General features: G+C 44.4%; 1 protein-coding gene across 2 annotated transcripts in view; it reads right to left on the minus strand.

Moving 5' to 3' along the window:
* Positions 1-22,766, minus strand: part of MANBA (mannosidase beta) — a 243,937-nt gene that overhangs the window by 64,800 nt on the left and 156,371 nt on the right. For both annotated transcript variants that reach the window (XM_085636128.1, XM_085636120.1), the window contains 2 exons: positions 17,080-17,166; positions 9,374-9,541 (listed from right to left, as the gene is read on the minus strand). In XM_085636128.1, the coding sequence (XP_085492254.1) occupies positions 9,374-9,541; positions 17,080-17,166 (255 nt within the window). The remainder of the gene's footprint in view (positions 1-9,373; positions 9,542-17,079; positions 17,167-22,766) is intronic.

The raw sequence follows: 22,766 nt of genomic DNA on the forward strand, positions 1-22,766 counted from the left end.
AAATACTTTCCCACTTCACTCACTGTGTTTTACACAGACAATAAATGCTTGGACACATGCGATCGAGTCACATGGCTTCACAAAATCGCATTATGTGCCAGTCACTGATACACAATGGTGACCTGTGCATTGATCAGAAAATTAATCATGGGGATGAAGAGCGCTCAAACATCATATAGGTATGTACATTGTGCCCCCCACCAGAGTTTCTTTAAGCATCACCCATTCCGATTAAATCGTTCCCTTATAAAAAAAAATCTGCGTAAGTTAAAAAGTAAACAGAGTTAGCACTTTAAGTATTTTACTTTGAAAACTATTCAGTGTGATGGTTTTCAGAGGAAGAGAAATTGCATTCTGAGACGAATAGCGTTCATAATGTTGTAGTGGCTGGCAACATGCCTACTTGTTTGAGATTGTATCACTCGCACCTTGGAATCTGGTGTGATCTGAGCTCTCAGCAGCACATCTGAAATCGCCTGCCCTTGCTGGGAATTATTCCAGTATGCTCCACTGTGAAATCGCGCTACCCAGAAGTAAATGTCAAACATAGATTGTAGTTTTTGTCCTATAAATGTCGGCCTCCTGTGAGTTTCTGGCCCCTCCTGCAAGACAACGTCTTACGCGAGCATGCGTGTCCAACTGGGTGGAATTTAATCAAATGATTATGTAAGCGTCTTAGCCATTTTGCTAAAAGTTCAAAAGCACGCAAAAATGTGTATAACATACCAACTATTTTTATTAAAATAAACTGTTGAAACCGTTGGTTTTATATGTAGACCTGAAAAAAAGGTCATCTTTGTAAATACATAATAACGAACTGCCTTCAAATGTGTGTGTGTGTTTTTTAACGATACTACAGTAGACTCACTTTTAACATTAAGCTCCTTGCAAAACAGAAAGCTAACCATTTCGAAGCAAGCGGCTAACTGTGAGAGAAGGTGCCCTCAGTTTGCAAAGTCCTGAAATTCCTCGAGCACCCACGAAACCCGTTAGGTGGCAAAGCTGTGTTAGTATTCTTTTGTGTCAACCTCCCCTTCTTCCGTCACTAGCTGAGAACAAGCGCGGCCAAAGCAGACCGCGCTGAAAATGATAAACAAGCATGGCCGAAGCGGACCGTGCTTGTGCAAGAAAATAATTAAGTAAATGAAAAAGCGCGGCCGAAGCGGGCCGCGCTGAGAAGGAGAATGAAAGAGTGCTTACAGAATTATAAAGGAGACCGTGTAACTCCGCCAGTAAACGATCCAGTCCGGGTGGGCGGGGCCAAAAGGAGACAGGGCAGCAACAAGGAGGGACTAAAAAGCCTCACGCACAATGGAAAGCCAGCGTTTTGCATGCACAATGACACAAGCCAATGAAAAAAGGGGCCGAGCCTACACTCACTTCTAAAATTGTATCGATTACAAGAAGCCTCGTAGAGCGAGCAACGCATGCGCGCTGCAACACTAGGTGAGACCTAAAAAAAGGTGATGCTGTGGTCGGCAGGCTGACAACAACTCCGTAATGAAGCCACACACAAATGTCTTTCCAGAATATCACTGTAAATGGCCAAGCACGCGCTATAGTGAGCGCTAAGATGTTACTGCTATAAAGGGGGAGGTCAGGTTGCTTCTAATTTTGCAGAAAAAAAACAATGATATGAGCTACATATTTTCAGTATGTGCCTTATATCCCTCCGTTCTTATACCACACAGTGGAGTAATGGAAAATGATGACCCCCTTGCTGGATGTGCCAGGAGGTTCCGGAGACTCCCATATCTCACTAATATGTTTCTGCCGTGGGTTGAATGGAGGACCCCTGAAGGGCTGAGGCCCTCCTGAAGAACTGGTGGCCCCACTGAACTGTTGTGGCCTGTGTTAAGCCCCTGAGACTACCTCATGCTAACAAGTTGGCTTCTTGAGAACAATGCGTTTGGAGAAAGGGCAGCCACAATATTGCAAGGCTGAGCCACACAGTGGAGGGAAACAGATAGATACTGTGAGAATAAAATCATGTATCCCATTTAAAGTAGAAGAGGGACAGAGTCTAGTTTTTGAAGAACTTTACATTTTGATCTTTATGAGAAGTGAGTTGGTGAAGGGGCACTGTGATTAAAGTTCTTTTAAGTTCAGTAAAGGCACAGGGTTGAAGCACACTTTTGATTCTCATGACTATGGGCATCTTTTAGACCTAAGCAGATTTTGGACTTCCACCAATAAGAGCGGTTCCCCTGCCACATTTGGAGGGGGGTTACCAGAGGCTTCCACCAGCAATATCTCAGCTGGCTGTGTCTGTATAAATCCTTCGCCTGGTGGCTCGCCGGCCACCAGGTTAAAGTGTTGGTCGCACTGAATGTCAATGGGATTCCCTCCCCAGGAAGTCCCAGGCACTGAAATCAAATAAAGGTGAAGTCACACAAAAAGGACACTCGCTGCGTGTCGGGGACATTACTTTTTTGTTCAACTGAAACAAACTCACACTTTTGGGAAGAATCCTGATAAATAAGGTCTTAAACAATAACTCGCTGAGACACTTGAAATAGTCATAGCATTCAACATCTATTAAATATCGAACATTAAATTTCATTTAAATTCACAAATTGAGAATTTGTTAATCATAATCATCCATGACCCCTACTATTGTACAAGTGTTGCCCATGCATATCAGTGCCACTTGACCCAACCCACTTCAGGCTCCCTAAAAACATCACCAGCCCCATCGGCCAGGAAATATGCAGTCTAGTTTCATGGCATCCCATCTAGACACAGTTCATAATCTTCTGATGGAGCATTCTCCTTCTCCACTCTTCAGAACCTTTAAGTAGTTGTGCTACTTTAACTAGGAAAAAAATGAAATGGGATCTAATATGACAGAAAAAATCTGAGGGACAGGGTATGTAACATAGAAATTGATAAGAGATTACCACATTTGAGACAGCCGGGTCATAATCGGCCATAGCACAAATAAGAAGAGCAGTAAACAAAACAAAGGAATTGTTCAGGGATCACTGCAGGATCACTATAACCAAGTCTTGTAAAAAAACAAGCTCTGCACCAGTGCACAATCCTGGGACGATCCACAACTTTTTTGGGACACCCAAACATACAGAATCTGTCACATGATCTGGGATAATCCAGGAACACTTACACTACACTTGCATGACCCCCCTTTTCCCTCCAGAATGTGCTGTATTTATTCAGCCAAGTCATTCTCCACAGCAGGCAGAATCAAAACTTTGAATTTATCAGCAGAACTCAGCCGTGAAGTATTTTTCAATGAAGGCCTCAACACACTTACTCCAGATATCCAGGAACTACTGAAAGAAAGGCTCCATTTACCAGAATAAGAGTTGACTGAGGGAGGTTACTACTACCCCTTCACCGTGAAGGTGTGTGCATTAAGTGATCATCTTGGTCAACGCATGCCTAAACTTTCATTATTGTGACACTTGAACCATATATCCCTACACTATCAAGTCAAAATTGTTCTTGATGTCTAGGAACCAAGAGCATATGTTTCCCGAAGTCTGCATGCTATTCAGAAACACTTGTATGTTGATCATTGTGCTCCTATTAGCCCTTGAACACCTCTAGAAACCCATACCCTAATACTTTACTTTGTTTTACTGCCCAGTATATGCATGGAGATAGGCTATATGACCGCATTGCTTCAGATCATTATCAGGTTTAAGTTGAACTATAAATGCCTCAGACGGTTCCGAGTAGATGCCCTTGTATGAGAGCTTAACCATACATATCGTTCATCCCGGAGGCAAGTAGCTCAAGCTGTAACCTATATAACTCTTGCGTTACACAGCCTCGGTTTCTAGCAAGGCTCGCAGTCTCCAAGAATCAGTTACCATTCTTATGCTACAGAAGTAAAATCTAATTTTGCTGCATGAATACAGTCTGTTTGAGTGAGCTATACTCCACAAGGGAGGTCTATATAAAAAATAGTTAACAATACTTCGAAGGTCTTCTAGACCATACTGAAGTACAAAGCACTAGCACATACCATGCCACTGCTTTCTTCATCTAGACACAAGATGGCCTGGAAGAGCTAGTTGAATCATTTTGTTTTAGTAAATTGAATTGGTAAACACTCCACTGACATGCTCTGTTCACAAATAGGCTGAGACCACCACCACGTGTTGTACTCACATGTACAAAACCACAGTTTAAAAGCAAGTGATGATGCCACCCACCAGTAAACACTGGCACTAATTAAACACTGTCTCAGGTGCACAATAATTTGTGGTAAGTACTTTATTCTACACCATTCCCTGGCACACATATCATGCAGATTATGCATCTTCACGATGTAACCTCTGCATTTCAATTCTGTTCTCTATATACTTGCCAATACAGACCATCCTGGACGCCTTAGTCAGAAATCAGACACTCTGCCTAGTTTATATTCTGTGTCCTTCATTTTGCAGGCCCATGCTAAAACCTTCCAGAGATCTACTGGTTGACATCTATATTTGCAGTCTCAATCTTCCCCTCCATTGTCTTATATCGTCTCCAGCATAACTATTACTGTATTATCCTCAGCTGTCCCTAAACAAAACCTCCATCTCTCCATTTTCTTCAGTTGAATCACCGTTGTACACCTTCTTCCCCATTACTTGTGTATATATTTATGTATAGTGCTCAGTAGCAAAGCTTTTCGGTATTTATCCCCCACCATGCTTTGGATCCCCTGTTGACCTGGACTCATTTAATTGAGATGTGAGGTTTTATGCCCAATCAACTTGTGGGTACTTTACTATGTAGTGGCAGGACCAGACACTGCTTTTTAAAGCGGCTCATAAAAAGCATGTATATGTGGTTTACCCTTCTACCACTGTGTGGGTTCACTCCTGCACTAGAGCACCCTTGTCAGAGGCAATTTTGTAAATAGCTAATGTATATCTTTTTCCATTCAATATGGATATTTACTGAGAAATGAAAGACCAGAATCACTTCTTTAAAACAAAAAAAACAAAAAAATCACCACAACATGTAGCTGAGATTTTTTGTTGATGATTCTGACAAAGGTTTGGATACACAATGAGGGAGAAATGCCTCAAAGGGACAAATGAATGCTCAATTGCCATCATGAATGCCTAACCAAGATCTATGGGAGAAACTACTTTTGCACACACATGGATCAATGACAACCTTCTCATGGTTGATCCTCCCTATCAGAAGCAAAAGTTGGAATGCTAATGTACTTGTGATGCACACTCAGGGATTAGAAATGTTGGGGGGTAACCAACCAGGAGTGTGGGATTCCTATAGCCTGACTTCTAAGACATATTGTTTGGGGTCAAGGACAACAAGCTTTCTATTCTGTCCTTGGGACAAGTAGTGTTAGACGGACCGGGAGGGTCGGCCGAGGACAAGGGGAGAGGTCTCCGGGGAGAGCCGTCTCCAGCGATCGTACAGACGAGTAGCTTCCCCCCCACAGATGTACACCACACAAGGATAGGATTTAACGTTCTTTATAAGCGTTTTCTTAAGGTACGATGGAATGGTACAAGGAGGTCTGGACTCAGGGGTCCCCTCGATTCTAGTCTCTTGGTTTGGGAAAGGGGGTAGCGGGACAGTCTGGTTACCAATCTGGTAGATGCGATGATGGATAGCTCACAATCCTCGAGCTCGGTGTTCTAGCTTGGACGGGCCGCGGCAGCGCCAGCAGGTCCCGGTGAAGGTGGTCGTTACACGGTCTGCGGCAGCGCCAGCAGGTCCCAATGAAGGTGGTCATTACACGGTCCGCGGCAGCGCCAGCAGGTCCCGATGAAGGTGGTCGTTACACAGTCCGCGGCAGCGCCAGCAGGTCCCGATGAGGGTGGTGGATACAACGGTCCGCGGCAGCGCCAGCAGGTCCCAACGAGGATGGAGGATGCAGAAGGCCGCGGCAGCGCCAGCAGGCAGGACGACAGTTCACAAGGCAGGGCTACGGCAGCGCCGGTAGTCCGTCAAGGATGAGTTCTTCTCGGTGTCTCTCGACTCCAGGATACAACTGCCTTCCTGCTCTGGAGCTGCCCTAGTTATAGGTCTGGCGCCCTTTGATGTCCGGACCCTCGCACTTGGAGGTCGGAAGGTCCGGGATGAGGGAGTCCAGACACCCAGCAGGGGGGTGGAGCCAGCGCCCGGGGGAGCTGGAGGGCAATCGGCACCTGGCGGGGGAGAGCCATCGACACTTCTTTCTCCCATTGACCTGCCAAGTGGTCCGTTCACCTCCTGGGTGGATGGTGGTGCCGGGATGTCGGGGCCTGGCCAGGCCCAGGGTTAGGTCGAGCTGAGGCCACGCGGCCTCGTGGTGCAGTGTCCAAGATGGCGGCTGGTCCGGCCGGGGGAGCCGGTAGTGGTTCGGCCCCATGATACATGGATGTCCGGGGGCAGGAGTTCCGTCGGGAGACGGGGTGCGGGTTGTTTCTGTGGGTACACCTGGAGGGCCGGGGCTTGGGCCCTGTCATGCGGGGAGGGAGCAAGCCCTTCATGTGGCCTGTCCAACAAGTAGGTCAAACACCCTGCAGCACAAACCCTTTGGCTGCCAGTTTTCCACATTATGGATCAGGAAAGGGCATGATCTGCAGTTAAGGGAATATATGTATCCATATGTTAATGATGTTCGAACTTGTATTTAAGGGTCAGTTAAACAAAGCCTTTCTTATTAGGGTGAACACTCTAAAGAAATGTTGTAAGCTAGGACTACACTTTTGACAGTGGTTCAATTGTAAAAATGTGCACACGCATTTGCAAAGTTTAACAATTTGAGGCTACATACAATGCTCCCAGAATTCTCTCTAATTAGATGCAAATATCTTCAGAAGCTTGAAAGCAAGATTGATGATCCTTTGCTTTAACCCCTTGAGTGCCCGCCCCTTTCCCCGCCCTGTGCCGGCCGTTGCATTAGCGGGCGGGGTTTATGACGAGCTGGTCTCGTCATGGGCACAGCGCAACCGCGGCCCATGACGAGACCAGCTCGTCATGGGCACTCAAGAGGTTAAAAAAAATGTTCACATAACAAATGCAACTAGGAAAAAAAAAGTTTTCCTAAACCACTGTGAAATTATAGGTAACATTTCTTTGAAGCATCATTTAGTAAAATGTGCTGATGCATGCTCGCATTTCCAAAACATGTTCATAATAGAAAATCAGAGCAACAAGATAATGGGAAACATGAAAATAAACAATCACTGGCAAAGCCAATACTTCTGATATTGGTGATCAAGCGTTTTGGTTTTGTCAATGCTTGCCTTGTTTTGCTTTGGGTTTTGTAAAACTTTGTGGGAGCTACAGGAACTCACCATTATAACAAACATTAGCAAAAAACAATCATATTTTTTGGTCTAAAGAAAAGCACACACAGACATAGTAGTCCCTGGCACTGAACAAAACTACTTTGTGTGCAAATATGCTCCTTGTGACAGAGCAGAAGGCAGTCGAAGAATAGATAGAGATTACATCCAGACATAATTAGGGGCCCAATTCCTAAAGAAAGTCACAAAATTGCACTTATTGTATATGACCTTGTATTAGTGCAGATGTATGGTTTCATGAATTCACAAGAATTTACAAAAGTAGGCCAGAAAATCATATTCCTAGAAAATATTTGTGAACTGCTTTTTAGCACGAGCAAAAAGGTAGCTGTAGATTTGCTCATGCGAAAATCTACTGAGCGTTTACAAGTTCACTTTCCCTCCAACCACTTTTCCTCAACCCTTGAAGAAGTTTTTCTTCTGCCATTATCAGGAGTAAATTTCCAACCTTTCTCAGTGTGGGAAAAGATTAGAGAAGAGCTGGTGAAAACCCCTAAAACATGCAATTTAGTAGGATTGCACGGACTCAAAGGGGCATTCCAACCATACTAGTATGTAGATCTGTGGAAAGGTGGTATAAAATAAGGAAATTGCTAGAATTCAAACCCTAATATTGTATGACTTCGGGCATAATCAGAAAGGCTAACATCAGAGCTTTTATATAATGAGACTGCTGCCATAATTTGTCGCTGCACTATGTGGCCCCAAAGGGACATGTGGATTTTTTCTTTTGCAGGACAAATTTATGAAGCAACCTGTCCCATGGACAAGTAGATATTTTAGTAAATTTCACACCACTGCCAACAATAATTTAGTCCAACCAGCCAAGGGAAAAAGCATCTATTAGAACATCTAGAGTCACACTTATGAGCCGATTACGATGTTGTGCGGAATTGCTTCCTCATGACACCGTCTCGTAAATGGGCCCGACCGACCTATGGTCGGCGGTCCCGACCGCCTGATTTGGATTCTGACATTTCCCTATGGGAGCATGTGTTACAGCCGTAAACCGGTGTAGTACATGCACCCATAGGGAAATGGGAGCGGGTGGTAATCCCTGTTCCCCGTGGCAGGCACCTCAAGGTGCCTGTCAAAGGGTGCAGGGATTAACAGGGGGACACCATAGGTGCCGCCTCGGCCCCCAACTGGAGGCCGGGCACACAAGGGCACACAAGGGGGTCCTGCTAATGCTTTGGGACAACTGTGCATCGTAATCCCAAGGGCGGAAAGACGGCCCTTTGAGGTCACCGACCGGCCTCCGACTGGCTGACGAGCTCCTTGAGCCCGTCGCAAGGAAGCCGGAATGACCAGCTGCTTTCAATTTCGACCAGCGGATTCATAATCGGGCAGTCAGAATTGAAACCGACAATGGCGGTCGAAAAGCCTCAGACCAAAAGTCGGAGGCTTTCCGACCACTATCGTAATAAGCCTCCTAGTGTTCAGCATCTCAAACATGTGGAAGTGTCAACGCAGTAGAGCACTTGATCAGCTGTTTTAATATAAACATATATAAGACACTGCTTACTTGGTATTTACAAGGTTTGGTACGCAGGGTGAAATATTCAGTAAATAAAATAAAGCTTTGTGTTGCTCCTTATTAGATAACATTTCAGCATATGTACAAAAACAAATAAAAACAATTGTGGAGCACAATGCATTAGATTAAAAGTACATTATGATAAATGCTGGTAAATACTATGAGATACACACAACCCTCTTAACAAAGTTTTCTATTAACGTGATCAAGAAAAAAAACAAATAAAATAAACATACCGTTACAAACTACAAAATACAATGCAGTGTGAAAATATGAGTCAAAGTTGTAGATGCTAATTCCCAGTCATTAACTTTCAATATAACAGTACTTCAGACCTTCTGATTCTTGGCATGCAAGTATAGGGATAGCTACCAACCATTCACATTCGTTAATTTGAAACCATCATTTTTGTTCATTTTTCTTGCAGCTTTCTACAAAAATGTAAAAAAGTTTCCCTTAACTAACTTTACAAGAACTGCAAATGATTCTCTCAAATTCTTTTCCATGACCCCCACCCATCTCCACCATCTGTCTTCACATGATCACTTACTGAAAGAACAATCTCTCTGATGTTTTTCACGTAAAGTGTTATGTAGTCCTGGAGGTAGAGTGATTGGAGTTCGCGACGAATGAAGAACCAGTTCATTGCAAGAGCTGCCTCATTTTCATTACTTCCACTCCATATGATGATGGACGGATGAGATTTTAGTCTTCTCACCTGGAACAAAATGGCAAGTTGAAAAGGTTACATGATTTGGAATCATTAATTTAAAGCGTCGCCTTATATTTCTATCATGATCCATTTCTTGTTTTTGTCCATTTTCTACCCTTTACTCTTTCACAAAAATTACCAATCCGGGTCAATATCGCAGACAATGCCTGATATTTTCTGTCTCAATCCGACCAGGTCTACTGTCTGTTCTCTAAGTGGTAGAAGCTGTGAAACCAAACTACACTGAGGAAGAAGCCTCCTTGCAGGAACTGCAATGTCCACTAAGCCTTAGAGGTGAACACTTCGTGCCGCGGTCTGCTGTAAGCCGAAAATGGCTTCCTTAAAGAAAAAATAGAACACAGTATCCCAAATGATTACCACTTGTATGCGAAGATTATTTGGGAGTCTAAAATGAAATCACATCACCATCTATGACATTTTTCAGTAACATACTATGCCCAATTAACTAAGCACTGAGACACTGCACAAAATATCATGACAACCTGGAAAATATACTTCTGCACTACGGTGTGAAGAAACTGAATGAACAGTTGCGTATAACACAAGTTGAAATGTTATAGTAATCAATAAAGATGGCCTTTAACGAGCACTTCCTGTTTAGCAATCAGTGTTGTCACATATCATGGCCGAAGAGTACCCGAAGCAGCCTTTTCAAACGTTCTGTACAAAAAGGATGTGAAAGGCTACAAGTTCAATTCAGTTGTAGAAGCATCGCTCCCTGTTTAGAGATCTGTATTTGCAGCTTGTCCCACCCTCTCTCCCCTCATTAGCCTGTGGTAGGCACTGCTCTTAGGAACAAGGAATATACGTTAGAGGGCCCCTGAAAAACTAAGTAATAGGGGAGGAGGGCAGGGGAAAATACAACATAAGAAATAACGGAACCTCCCCCAAATGTTTTTTAACCGGTAATAACTCTCACAACGGATTGAGAATTAAAAACATCCCTGGCTTGTTTGTTGAGGTCAGGAAATTCCTGGAAAAGTGGTCTTTAATTGCCAACAGGTGTTCCAGGGATTTAATGATCCTTATTATAGAAACAGCCAGGGAAGCTGTAGAACTACTACTTAAGGAAATATCTGATATTGAAGATAATCTTAAGAAAAATAACCCTGTAGAGGAGGCCAAGAAAAAATTGGATGAAGTTAACGCTGAGCTCAATTCCTTCAGCGATTATTTGATCAAAAAGAAAACAGACAAACTCAAGAAAGACATTCGATATTTTTCGGAGGAAAAAATCTATCCCTATCTAGGTAGCCAATATTATAACCTCACTAGGGAACAGCCCTATCAGAGTGACCAACAACATTGGTCCAATAGAAAGATTCTTACCTTTTCTGTGTCTTCGGACTCTGATGGCGATTTTGGAGATGGCCCCTCTAGAAATACCAACTTCAGGAGACCAGCATATGAAAATCACAATCGAGGAAATCGTTTTTTAGGGAACAGACAACATACTCCACGCACAAGATTCAGAAACCAGTCGAGAGGTCAATACCCTTACCAGGAACAGCAGTACCCATACCCAGAGAACCAGCAACACTTTCTCCAAACCCGGAGAAATCAATACTGGAGGGAGTGAATACCTCTGTTCCTGAAAACTCTATAGCTATTTTCAATCTGTCCAATATCTCCATGGACAATCAGACCCTTGATCTGCTTTCACGAGGACTATCGTTTGTTCCGAGTGTAGGGCTTAATAAATTTGAACTTCAACGCGACCTCCAAGCCTTTTTCAGAAAAATACGACTTAACAGATTCTTTGAAAATCATAGCCCCCCTGAGACTACGAATAGGTCAGGACTTCGTCCTAATTCTCTCTTTACTCCTACTCTTGAAGAAGTAGGACCAGAGGTTGGTATATTTGAAAAAGTGGTGACATCTAAAGTCTATAACATGCTGAAATTTGTCCCAAAACCCTCATACAACCTTAACTATGATGAATACAAGGCACTTAAAAATCTTGCGAACAACAACTCTGTTACCATCAAACCATGTGATAAAGGTGGTGGTATAGTAGCACTCAACAGTGCTGACTATACTTTACAAATGGAAGAAATGCTCAATGTACCGGAACATTACTTAAGGGTCAATTCATATCCCAGCAAAAGAATTAAAAATGATATTCTAAATATTACCCAAGGAGCCCTGGAAAGAGGCTCAATTTGTCAGCTGGAATTTGATTACCTTAATTGTCCATTTTTCAGTATCCCTACTCTCTATGGGGTACCTAAAACCCACAAGAGCATTACCAACCCACCTTTTAGACCTATAGTTTCCACCATTGGATCTATCACTGAACCGTTGTCAAAGTACGTAGACAAGTTCCTCAAGCCATTGGCCAGTGGACTCCGAGGATATATTAAAGATACAGGCCACCTCATCAAAACTATTGAAGGCCTCCCATTCAATGTCCACACGGAGATACTTGTATCTATGGATATTGAGGCACTATACACTAACATCTCGCAAATCGGTGCCTTAGAAGCAGTCAAACATACTCTGGAAGTTGTTAATAGCTCAGATGACAAACTATTCATTCTGGAATGTCTCAGCATAGTGCTCCAAGACAACTACTTTGAATTCAACAAATCCATTTACAAGCAAATCCAAGGAGTTAGTATGGGGGCTGCCTGCGCCCCAAATGTTGCTAACATCTATATGGGGTGTTTCGAAACTCGCTTTGTTTTTAATGAGGTGGCACCATTCTCCGAAAACATCACCCACTGGCATCGATATATTGACGATATTTTCTTTATATGGAATGGACCAGAGGAAGATCTTACTGAATTTATCCTATGGTTGAATCTATGTGACCCCAATCTGAAATTCAGTCCTAATATCAGCAAGACCATGATTGAATTCCTGGATATATGGATCCAGGTGGTCAACGGTACCATTGAGGTATCCTTGTACACTAAGCCTACAGCTAGAAACACACTGCTTCAGTACCAAAGTTTCCATCCTCGTAGTCAACGAGACAGTATTCCTTTCAGTCAATTTCTGAGACTACGTAGAAACTGTACCAGCCTTAGAAACTTTGAGTGCCACGCGGAGGAACTCCGCAAAAAATTACTTATCCGTGGTTATCCCCGTAGACTTGTGCGAGATTCCTATAAAAGAGCAAAATATTATAACAGAGATGCCCTTTTTTTGGATAAATCCACCAAAGATCAAAAGAAACTGGTCTGTGTCACCAGACACTCAACCATAAATAACAAATTACGTCAGATCATCTGCTCTCAATGGCATATACTCAATTCAGGTCAGCAGATGGCTTCCTTACCCAGACCTATATTTGCCTTTCGGAGAAACAAAAATCTACGTAATTTCCTGGTCAAATCAAAACTTGAGAACTCCAAATCTACCAATCAGAAGTCTATTACTGGCAGCAACCCTGTGTTAGGCAACCACAAATGTGGGAATTGCCATGCCTGCAGTACTGCCATTGTATCTTCTGAATTAGTTTGGGAAAAACATACATTTCAACTCAGAGAGATGACCAACTGCAGATCTGCCAACGTCATCTACCTCATTCTCTGTCCCTGCAACAAGGGATATGTGGGGGAAACTGGCAGAGAATTCAGAATCCGCCTCAGTGAACACAAGTCGGCAATTAAAAACAAACGAAGAGGGGCTCCTCTCGTCCAACATTGGTTAGACCACCGACATGCGGACAATGAATTCAGATGGACGATACTTGAAAAAGTGCATACTCCGAGTGACAAAAACATCAATGGTCTCAGAGGTAAGAGAGAAGTATTTTGGATTTTCACTCTACGTACTGCCATTTTTGGACTCAATGAATACTGTCCTTGGCAGAATGCCTTATTATAACTATTCTGCACTAGCCTTATTATACAGTTCTGGCTTTGTTCCTTGTCCCCTCAGGGGAGCTACCAGTGCTTTTCTATTTCTGTGTACCCCTTTAGCCTTCATCAATCAGTATGAGAGACGTGTTCTCTCTTTGTGACCTAGTTGCGGTTTTATGTTGGTTTTTGTATCTCTCTATCTTCTATTCTCATCCTTAACCCTATAGGTCTATTTATTTTCTCTTATTTATTTTTTCATTTTATCATTTTTTTACTTATTTTACTTTGCACTTTCACACTGTTCCGGGTCTATCATGGACCTTCTGTATCCCTTTTCCATAGCCTGTTCGCTCTTATTTTGTCGCTAGTCTGTTCTCTATTTTTTACTTTCATTCCTTTTTGTTGTAAACTTTGCCCCTTTGGATATTCACATAATTCTACATTTTTATTACTTTATTTTTCATTTATATAGACCCTATTTTTGCTTTTCGCATTTTTCTTCTTCACGTCTTCTCCGCCTAGCAGTATCGAACGGGTTTAGCATTCACTTCCGCATTCCCCTAACATGGCGCCCTAACTTGTACTTTTTAGACGTTGGACCGTCTACGCTTCCCACGTAGTGCTCCAGGTGTATGTCATTCGATTAGGGATTTAAAGCCAGGTACAGCGCTCGCCTCTCCAAGTTCCGGGACCCAGCCGTTACTTTACTTGACATCGCGTTTCATTTCCAAGTAAGTTCTCCAGCTGGTATACTCATTTTTAGCAGTTAGAATTTCAGGTCTTATTTAACTTAAAATAATCGCTCTACTTTTCTAGATCAGTGGACTTATGCCTGACTTTGACTTCCCCCTTGAGGCGATGACTACTTTGCTTCTACTCCGCCTCTAAGCCTATTTCTAACTCAACTACAAGTAAGCCTTATCATTATTAGCATTCTCATTATTTCTTTAGGTCCGTTTTTCTGCATAACTTATTTTTAGCATCCCTACTTAGTTACACTATTATCCCCACAGGAGTTTTATGCCCGGAATTTATGAATCTCGGGGGCAGCTGCTCTTATCCGGATTTGTCCTAAACCTCCTCTAGAGACGATCTTCGACCTCTGGTCTAATCACTGTGCACTATTTACGAGTAAGCGGCATTATTCATGATGATTCCTTTCATGGTCTGCTTCTTTGGTGTGTCTCCATAGTTACATGTTTTTACACTTACCTAGTGATTTTTCTTTCCGCTCAGGCTCGTATCTTTTTTTCTGGCTTTACAACTATTCTATATTCTTTCTTTCACATTCTCGTCAAACTTCATTTTTTATGCAAGTTGTGGCCATTTTGCCTTCCCTGGTTATTTAGTAAATTCTTACCTACTCACTTACTCATAGGTGTATTTTATTCATTTTTCAGCGAGGCTGACTCGTAAGATTATCGTTTCCACTGGCCCTGTTACTTTTTTGTCCCTCTATTTGGTCCATCGGAACATTCTCGGCTACTCCCTTATTCAGTAGGTATTTATGTGTGCGGAGCTAGTCATTTTCATTTCTCCTGGGTTATTATTCATTTCTTTTTCTTTGGGAACTTCGTCTTAGTCACTCTAAACTACTTGCATCTTTTTTGTCTCCATTTTTTAACTCTTGGGTGTTTCTTTTGGGATTTGTAGTATATCTTTATGTTGTAAATATTTCTCTTGTACTTATTATTTGTATGCACTCTATTCATCTATTCTGGCACTCCTTTGAGTTCCTTCCTTTGGTGACGGGTTTGCTCCTACAGAAATAGATTATTGTTTTTTTTTTAATTAATATGTACTTGCTTATTGTGTGCCTCATTCATGTCTTTCACAGAGTTTGCCTTGAGTTCGCTCTGGGTTGCCAAGAAGCCCCATCTTTAAGTCTTTTTGTCCATGTCGCCTTAATGTACTCAACAAGATTCTACTGATGAAAACATAGATTATTGTTTTATTCATCTACTTTTGCGCCCTGACGAAGGAATTAGTGGACTCTTTGGTCCACCCCGAAACGCGCGTCGGCGCTTTGTAGTTTTTTCACTACAAATATGAATAACGTTTGCTACTATTGAGAACGGTTTTTTTCTTTCCTTTAGGTGGTGTGTTTTCATGTTGTTTTTTATTTATGTCTCATGTGTAGTATGGTTACATATTATGTTGATTTTGTGCTATTTTTATGTATAAATATGTGCTTTTGCTAATACATTGTTCTTTGTGGGCGTCACTTGGCTTTTTGTCAGTGTTAAATATTGAAACTATGTTCACTGTACCAGTCCTATTTTTACATCTTTGTTTATAAAAAATAAAATGTTCTAAAGTTTTTTTCATGTCCCTGTGATTGAAGGAGGCACTAACTTATTTTTTGTGAGTTATTACCGGTTAAAAAACATTTGGGGGAGGTTCCGTTATTTCTACTGCTCTTAGGAACACCAACCTCCCGTCCCTATCTAGAACATTTAATTTCTGCACATAGTTTTGCCAGTTTTTCCACAAGCTTTTCAATTTGTATCCTTTAATATCCTATCAATACCTTGCTCCTAAAAAAAAACATAACTTCCCTAACTGTCCCAGAATATCTCTTTCACGATAAAACAACTTATGGTCAAAGGCTGATGATTTCCCTATTGTAAGATCAATCTATAAACGAATCCGTTTTTGGACTCACCAGTGGTGTACATTTTTTTCCTGCTTTCTTGCCTTTATTAATGTTTTTGTCTGGGTTTTTTTAATAGCTATGGCACAATTCTGAAATTTGCTGAATTTCCCTCCAGCTCATTTTTATTTCCGTTTGGCCTGAAACACTGAATATGTAACTTTGTGAACTTTTCCAGCAGGTACACGCACAAGTATGGACACAGCTAGTAGATTTGCTTTTTGCATAGTGAATCCACGCAATTGCACATACATGCTACAAGCACACATACACCCTGCCCAACAGACAAACAGGTTTTGATGTGTTCTTTTATTTTTAGTACAGCTTCAACAACGTGTCCCGCAGCAACAGACAGTACAGACCTATCGACTTTGCCAATGTTTGTTACAAATTGGGTGCTAGATTAGAGGAAGAAGTATCTCATTTTCAGCACTGGACTCAATCCCCATTCTGAACTGAAGCATATTATGAAAGATCTCACGGTACATGGTGTTGAATGCGGCTGATAGGTCCAGCAGCCCCAGCAGACAAATATCTCTCTTCAAAAATATTTAGAATATGGTCGTGAATATGAAGAACTGCTAGTCCACTGATGCATTCCGGATGACATACAGGTTTAAAAGAGTTCATTAGGCAGCAATGTGGAAAGGAAGAGAGAACAAACAAACTGTCAAACCACTTTCCCAAGGAAGGGAAGTAGGAAATTAGTCTTAGGTTTTGGAAGTCTGTAGGGTCAAGGCTTAGAATGACAACTGGGGCAAATCAACCTAGGTATTGATTTGGCCAGATTGTAAAGTAGAGTAGAAAAAAAGTCACTTACATACAAGTTAACCTCCATCATCAGGTTTATTCAGGGTTATGTCTTTAGGGCCTTACATCTGGGTTCCAGCTTATTTAACATATATGGGTATTGAGTACAGAAAACATGATCTCCGTCGACTACCATTTCAGCAACCAGCAGCCTATCCTTTCTTGTTTAAAGTCTAAAATGATTTTGAATTCTAATATATTTTAAAATAAATTTTTTTTTTAAATGTGGCCTACAAATACATTTTCCATACCTGGTGAGCCACTTCTTTTCTGACGGATTCAATGAAGTGAGGGTCAGTCGGGTAAAGGGCACAAGCGAACATGAAATCCTGCCAAATCTGAAAGACAAATACAAAAATAATGAATTTAAATTATCTAAGGATGTCTTCCACTTCGCTACCTGATTGCACCATGTGTATAATACCATTCATGCACTAGTGTGGTCCACACTAAACACAATCTCCCGCACAACCCTGTAAGACACTCATCCTTTTCCAAGCCAGAAAAAGTAAATATGTACATACTGAATGCAAGATATACCTCACAGTTACATCTGTGTCAATGTCCTTAGGTCTATGTTCTACTATTGAAAAGATGTACTGTGCGTTCAATTGTACATCCACTGCTAATGTGCTAAGGAGCACTTATTTCTATGTATGACACCTCCATAAAATTGAATAAATTCAAAAGATAGACATGCAATATATTTCTTTCTCTTACATAACTGAAGAGCAGGGCAGATGGACAGTGGATGGATGGGTGAAACTACAGAGCCTTCAACTGATGTTGTGTATCATCTTTCTAAACTCACACTGATCTGTAAAGTTGGTCAACGTATTTCTATACAATCACTCATGAGTAATAGCACAACATGACACTACTTACTCTGAAAACTTGTGTTGCGACCACACTCCAAAAAGCTTGCATCAACTATGTTGTAACAAATATGCTGTGAAATCTACCCCCAGGAAGTCTACAATGCGAAAGGGCACCAGAAGGAGAGGAAGGGGAAACTTACTTCAAGCTACACACCCAACATTGCGAGGCTGGTTGGGGGAGGGCAGATACACCACACATTATTTGTATGAATCTACTTCCTTTACAATGCAGTTGAGTATTTATAAAACAGAAGGATTCATGGTGTGTGAGACTAATGTTTTTACTCTATTCTACATTTTCTTAGATCCATAATATACACTGCAGTTCCATTGAGACTGTTCACAACTTAATGAAAAGTAAGCGTCAATGACTACTTTAAATGAGCTGTTTTACTGCACTTCTTGAAACAGCTAATTTTATTTAAACATGTTTTAACTGACAGAAAGTAGACCCATAAAAATGGCAATATTGAAAGACAGTAATACTAATAAAAAGATTTTCTGTCAAAGACAGAACACTGCTTAACACACTTAAAGAATATGTAAGTGAAGCAAATTCTAGGGTCAATCATAGAGCCTAGGTTCTTTCTCAAGACCTTTAAATTGTAGAAATATGAGGCTACACCTATGCCAAAACATTATTTACAATTATTAATTGTTTGAATAAAACCCCTGGGTGGCCCATTATCCTTTTAAAGCTTCGTTCAGCGAGGAATTTTGGATAATAGGGATAAAAGACCCAAGGATTCAAAGTCCATTAAGATATCATATTAAAGTATGGCTGAATGTCTCTCTATTGAGCAAAGAGTTAAGTATTTGGAAAGGATACCATCTTATAACAAAGCACCCTTCGGTAAACCACTGTGAAATAAGGTTTGCATGATTTCTTCACCTCATCAGAGAAAATGAGTTTAATTAAATTCATTCCATCCTCCAAGCAGCATTCAACTGGGACTCTGCAGCAAAGAACTAGCCTCTGATAAGAACTTCTACTTTATTCTGATCTTTAGGTGAGAGTGAACTAAACATGACTTAAGCCATATTTTTTTACATGGTATTACACTGCAGAAGACATATCAACATTTACAAAAAATTACATTATACCCATATACATTAACAGTATTGCCTAGCACTTGAGAAAGCAAATCTTTATATGCATACCCTTCACAGCAGATCTAGCAACTCAAGACTCTGGATATTTTCTGATGTTTTGAGTTCTTCCCCGCATTTTACTACGAACTAAGGTCTAGTTAAAACACTCACGGTGTTTGTGTCTCCTATGTTTTATGTTTACGTCACACAATAACCTATTGTATCACATCATTTTCGTATTAAAGTATTTCAAAGAACAGGGGGCGTGGCCAACCGGGCAGCGAAATGGCCGCTCTGTGAGCGAGCTCCGCCGGCTACATGAATAAATCCTGAAATAATCCTACCCAAGCACGCGAAGAGTCCCGTTTTCTACACCGGAGGGTGCCGCACATCGAGCAGCGCTGCCGTCTGCCATCTGAAGGCAGCTGGAAACCGCGGAGCCGAGCTGTGCCCCTGTCCTCCCCACCCGCGTGGATCCTCTGGCGCGAGCCCGCCGCTGTGAGGGTCGGAGGCGGCTGGTTGCGGCTGCGCGAGGCCGGGGCTGTGCGGGCTTGGAGTGAGGCGGCCGGCTGCTCCCCCGGACCTGGAGCGAGTGGAAGTGTGGGGTCCGTCGCCGCAGGAGCGGAACCATCTGGGGACCCGGCCGCTGTGCTCCGCCTGCCGCGCCGTGTGGAGCGCTGCCGGGCCTGCCTGCGCCCGACCGAGGAAGGAGGTCACCCGGGCGGCGCGGGCGCCATCTTGTGAACACTAGCGGGGGCGGCCGAGCGACTGGCCAGCGCGGCGGACACCGGACTATAGCTTGGCCCGCGCCCCTACACGCTTGATGCGACGGCCTGTGTGAGGTGACCTGCGGATGGGGCTGGCGCTGTGATGACTGCTGGACACACGCTATAGACTGTCACTGGCGCTGCTGCGGGCGGCCTGGAGGCGATTGGAACCGCGAGAGGCCACGGTGTTGCCTTAACATACCGCATCGTCCCTGTGCCGGACTCGGAGATTGTCGGGTTGAGGACGCGGCTTGGTCGCGCCGGGTGCGGCCGAATCGGGACAGTCGGGCTCCTGTGGACACCTGCGGATGAGGAGGGGGCGGCAGTGTGACTATACGTGGCGCCACAGGTGAGAGATAGTTGGGCTGCCTGTGGCCCATCGCACAACACCCGCGCTGCCCGGCGAGAAGGGGGCAGATTGGACCGGACTGGCGGGTGCGATTACATGCTGCGCCCCCACTGATCTGAGCCCGCGGGGGTGTAGAGGAGGCGGGGAGACTGCGCCCCGGGGGTTGATCCCGGCGCACGGGGCGCTGTCTGAGATACGTTGCCATACCGGATTATCTCAGCGGACACCGTCCTGTAGGGGTCCGTGGCGGGCCAGACGCCATGGGAGGGAAGAACGAGGCGAAGCAGTCCCGGCTCACATTTGAACACAAACGCCAGGCCAGGCAGCAGACAGCGGAACAGGAGGCGGCTGAGTCTACCTCGCAGGGGTCGGGGCCTGAAAGTGAATACCGCGCGCTGATGCTGGAGGTGCGGTCGAGCCTGAAGAGCATTGATGCAAAACTGGACGCCATGGCCTCACAGCTGGAATCAGTCAAGCAACAGGTGGACTCGCACGAATCACGACTCGACAGCCTGGAGAACGAACGCACTGAATGTTGTGAGTTCAGACGGGAGACCAAACAACACCTCACGTTTGTGGATAAGGAACTGGCATTCCTCAGGGCCAAGACTGATGATTTAGAGGCCAGGTCCCGCAGATCCAACATTCGCATCACTGGCATCCCGGAAACGACGAACATGGGCAAGATGGAGCTCTATGTGTCGGAGCTGCTCCACGAGCTCTTTGATCCGGCGCTTTCCCCGATGTTCGCGGTTGAGAGGGCACACCGGTCGCTGGGGAAGAAGCCTCCAGTGGGGGCGGCGCCGCGCCCGATCCTGGCTAAGATCCTGAACTTTCAAGATAGGGACCTTATCTTACGCCTTGCACGTGAAAAGGGGAAAATCGAACATAAAGGTAACCACATCTCCTTTTACCCGGATTTCACTCCTCTGGTGCAGGCCGCCCGGAAAGAATTTTTGCCTGCCAAAAAGCTGCTCCTGCAGGCTACCATCCCATATGCACTGTTATATCCAGCCAAGCTGAAGGTGACACATGAAGGCACCACTCACTATTTTACCGAGGCAAAGGAGGCGTTGAAGTTTGCTAAGCGGCTCGGTGGAGCTGCGGCTAGACGCACGTCGCCACGTGCGGAGATGGTAGACGATCGCCTGAGTGACAATGACTGAATAGGACGTGAGTAGGCGGTTAGTGCCACCCATGGTGTTCATTGAGGGTTCTACGGGATGGGTTGTCTTCTTCCCGCCGGTGATCGCTCCGGTGGGCCGGATACATGTCTCCGGGTTGCCGAGGGAGGCCTATCCCTGGTATGTGCAATTTAACTCCAGAACTGGAACTCCTCGACAGTACAAGGGACTCGGATGTGTTATGGGTTGCTTATGGTGTAGCCACCCTGTGAAAGCGGGGGAGTTCGTCTGGAGCACCACGCCCCATGGGGTGTCTCCCATTGTCTGTGGGTTGCATGTGCACATATGTTTTGCGTGTACATGGTGGGGATCTGTCACAACCTGATTGGGGGGTTGGGGAGGGTGGAGGGCGGGGGGGGAAGTTGGGTTCGTTACAGTTTAACATGTTATGGTACGATGGATATACTTTCTGGCATTTCAACACACTGCGGCCACACACAGGGCACGGGCTATACACTGTGTTGGTGATACAGTGCAGGGGCGTGGGCGTAGAGACATCACGTGACTGATGGGATGACGACCGTTAGGTTATTGACGTGGAACGTTAGAGGGCTTGGGGACTACAAAAAGGCTCGGCTGATGCAGGGGTATCTCGCCCGACACAAGATAGATGTCTGCTTTCTGCAGGAAACACACCTGTCCTCCACTCCCTCACACAGGCTGAAACACTCACGTTGGGCAGGGGTGTACTCCGTTGTCTATTCGAATTATGCTAGAGGGGTGGCCATACTCATACGGGCCGGGTTGGATTGGAAGGAACATCACACAGTATTGGACAAAGAGGGCCGCTATGTTATCACACACGGGGTGTTACAGGGGAGGGAGATTGTATTGGCTGCAGTGTACGGACCTAACGTTGATGACCCCGACTTCTTCAGGGCACTGTGGGCTCAGATAGTGTTACGGGATTGTTCCACTATTATTCTGGGCGGGGATTTTAATGTGGCACTGGTGGATGCAATGGACCGTAAGGGGGCGGGTGGGCCAACCCACATCAGAGCGCGACAAGCCGTTTTCGATATCATGGCCGAGGGATTGCTGTCGGATATATGGAGAGATAGGCACCCCTCTGATGCTGTGGGGACTTGCATAACGAGCCAGCATGCGGCATGGTCCCGACTGGATTACTGGCTGGTCTCGCCGGATGTGGCGACCTGGGGGGTTGCGGTGGACATTCAAGCACGGTCACTATCGGATCACGCCCCCTGCTTGCTAGGGATTCGAGTACCTGATGCCCCCACCCGCGCGTTCTCCTGGCGGCTACCCCAGCATGCACTCACAGACTCTGCTTTCACCGAAGAAATCAGGGAGGACATTGTAAAGTATTTTGAAACCAACACGGGGTCAGTGGCTACCGAGGCGTCCCTCTGGGACGCATTTAAGGCGGTGATCCGAGGCCAGTGTATTTCCAGGCAGGCCGGGGTTCTCAAGGCCATCCGCGGGATCCTGAGCAGATTGGAGGGGGAGCTACGGGACTTAGAGGAACGATTCTGTGCTGACCCGTCGCCTTCACTGGCGGCCCAAATGAAGGCCAAGCTCCTAGAGTTCGAAACCGAGGCGCAGCGTGAGGTAAAATTCCTGGGTAAACAGGCGGAGGCCCGTCGGTACGGGGAGGGGGATAGACCTAGCAGGACCCTGGCGCGGCTGATTTCCCCGCGTGCGCAGTCC

Source organism: Triturus cristatus, chromosome 2_1 (genome assembly GCF_964204655.1).
Source record: "Triturus cristatus chromosome 2_1, aTriCri1.1, whole genome shotgun sequence".
In the NCBI taxonomy this organism is placed as follows: domain Eukaryota; kingdom Metazoa; phylum Chordata; class Amphibia; order Caudata; family Salamandridae; genus Triturus; species Triturus cristatus.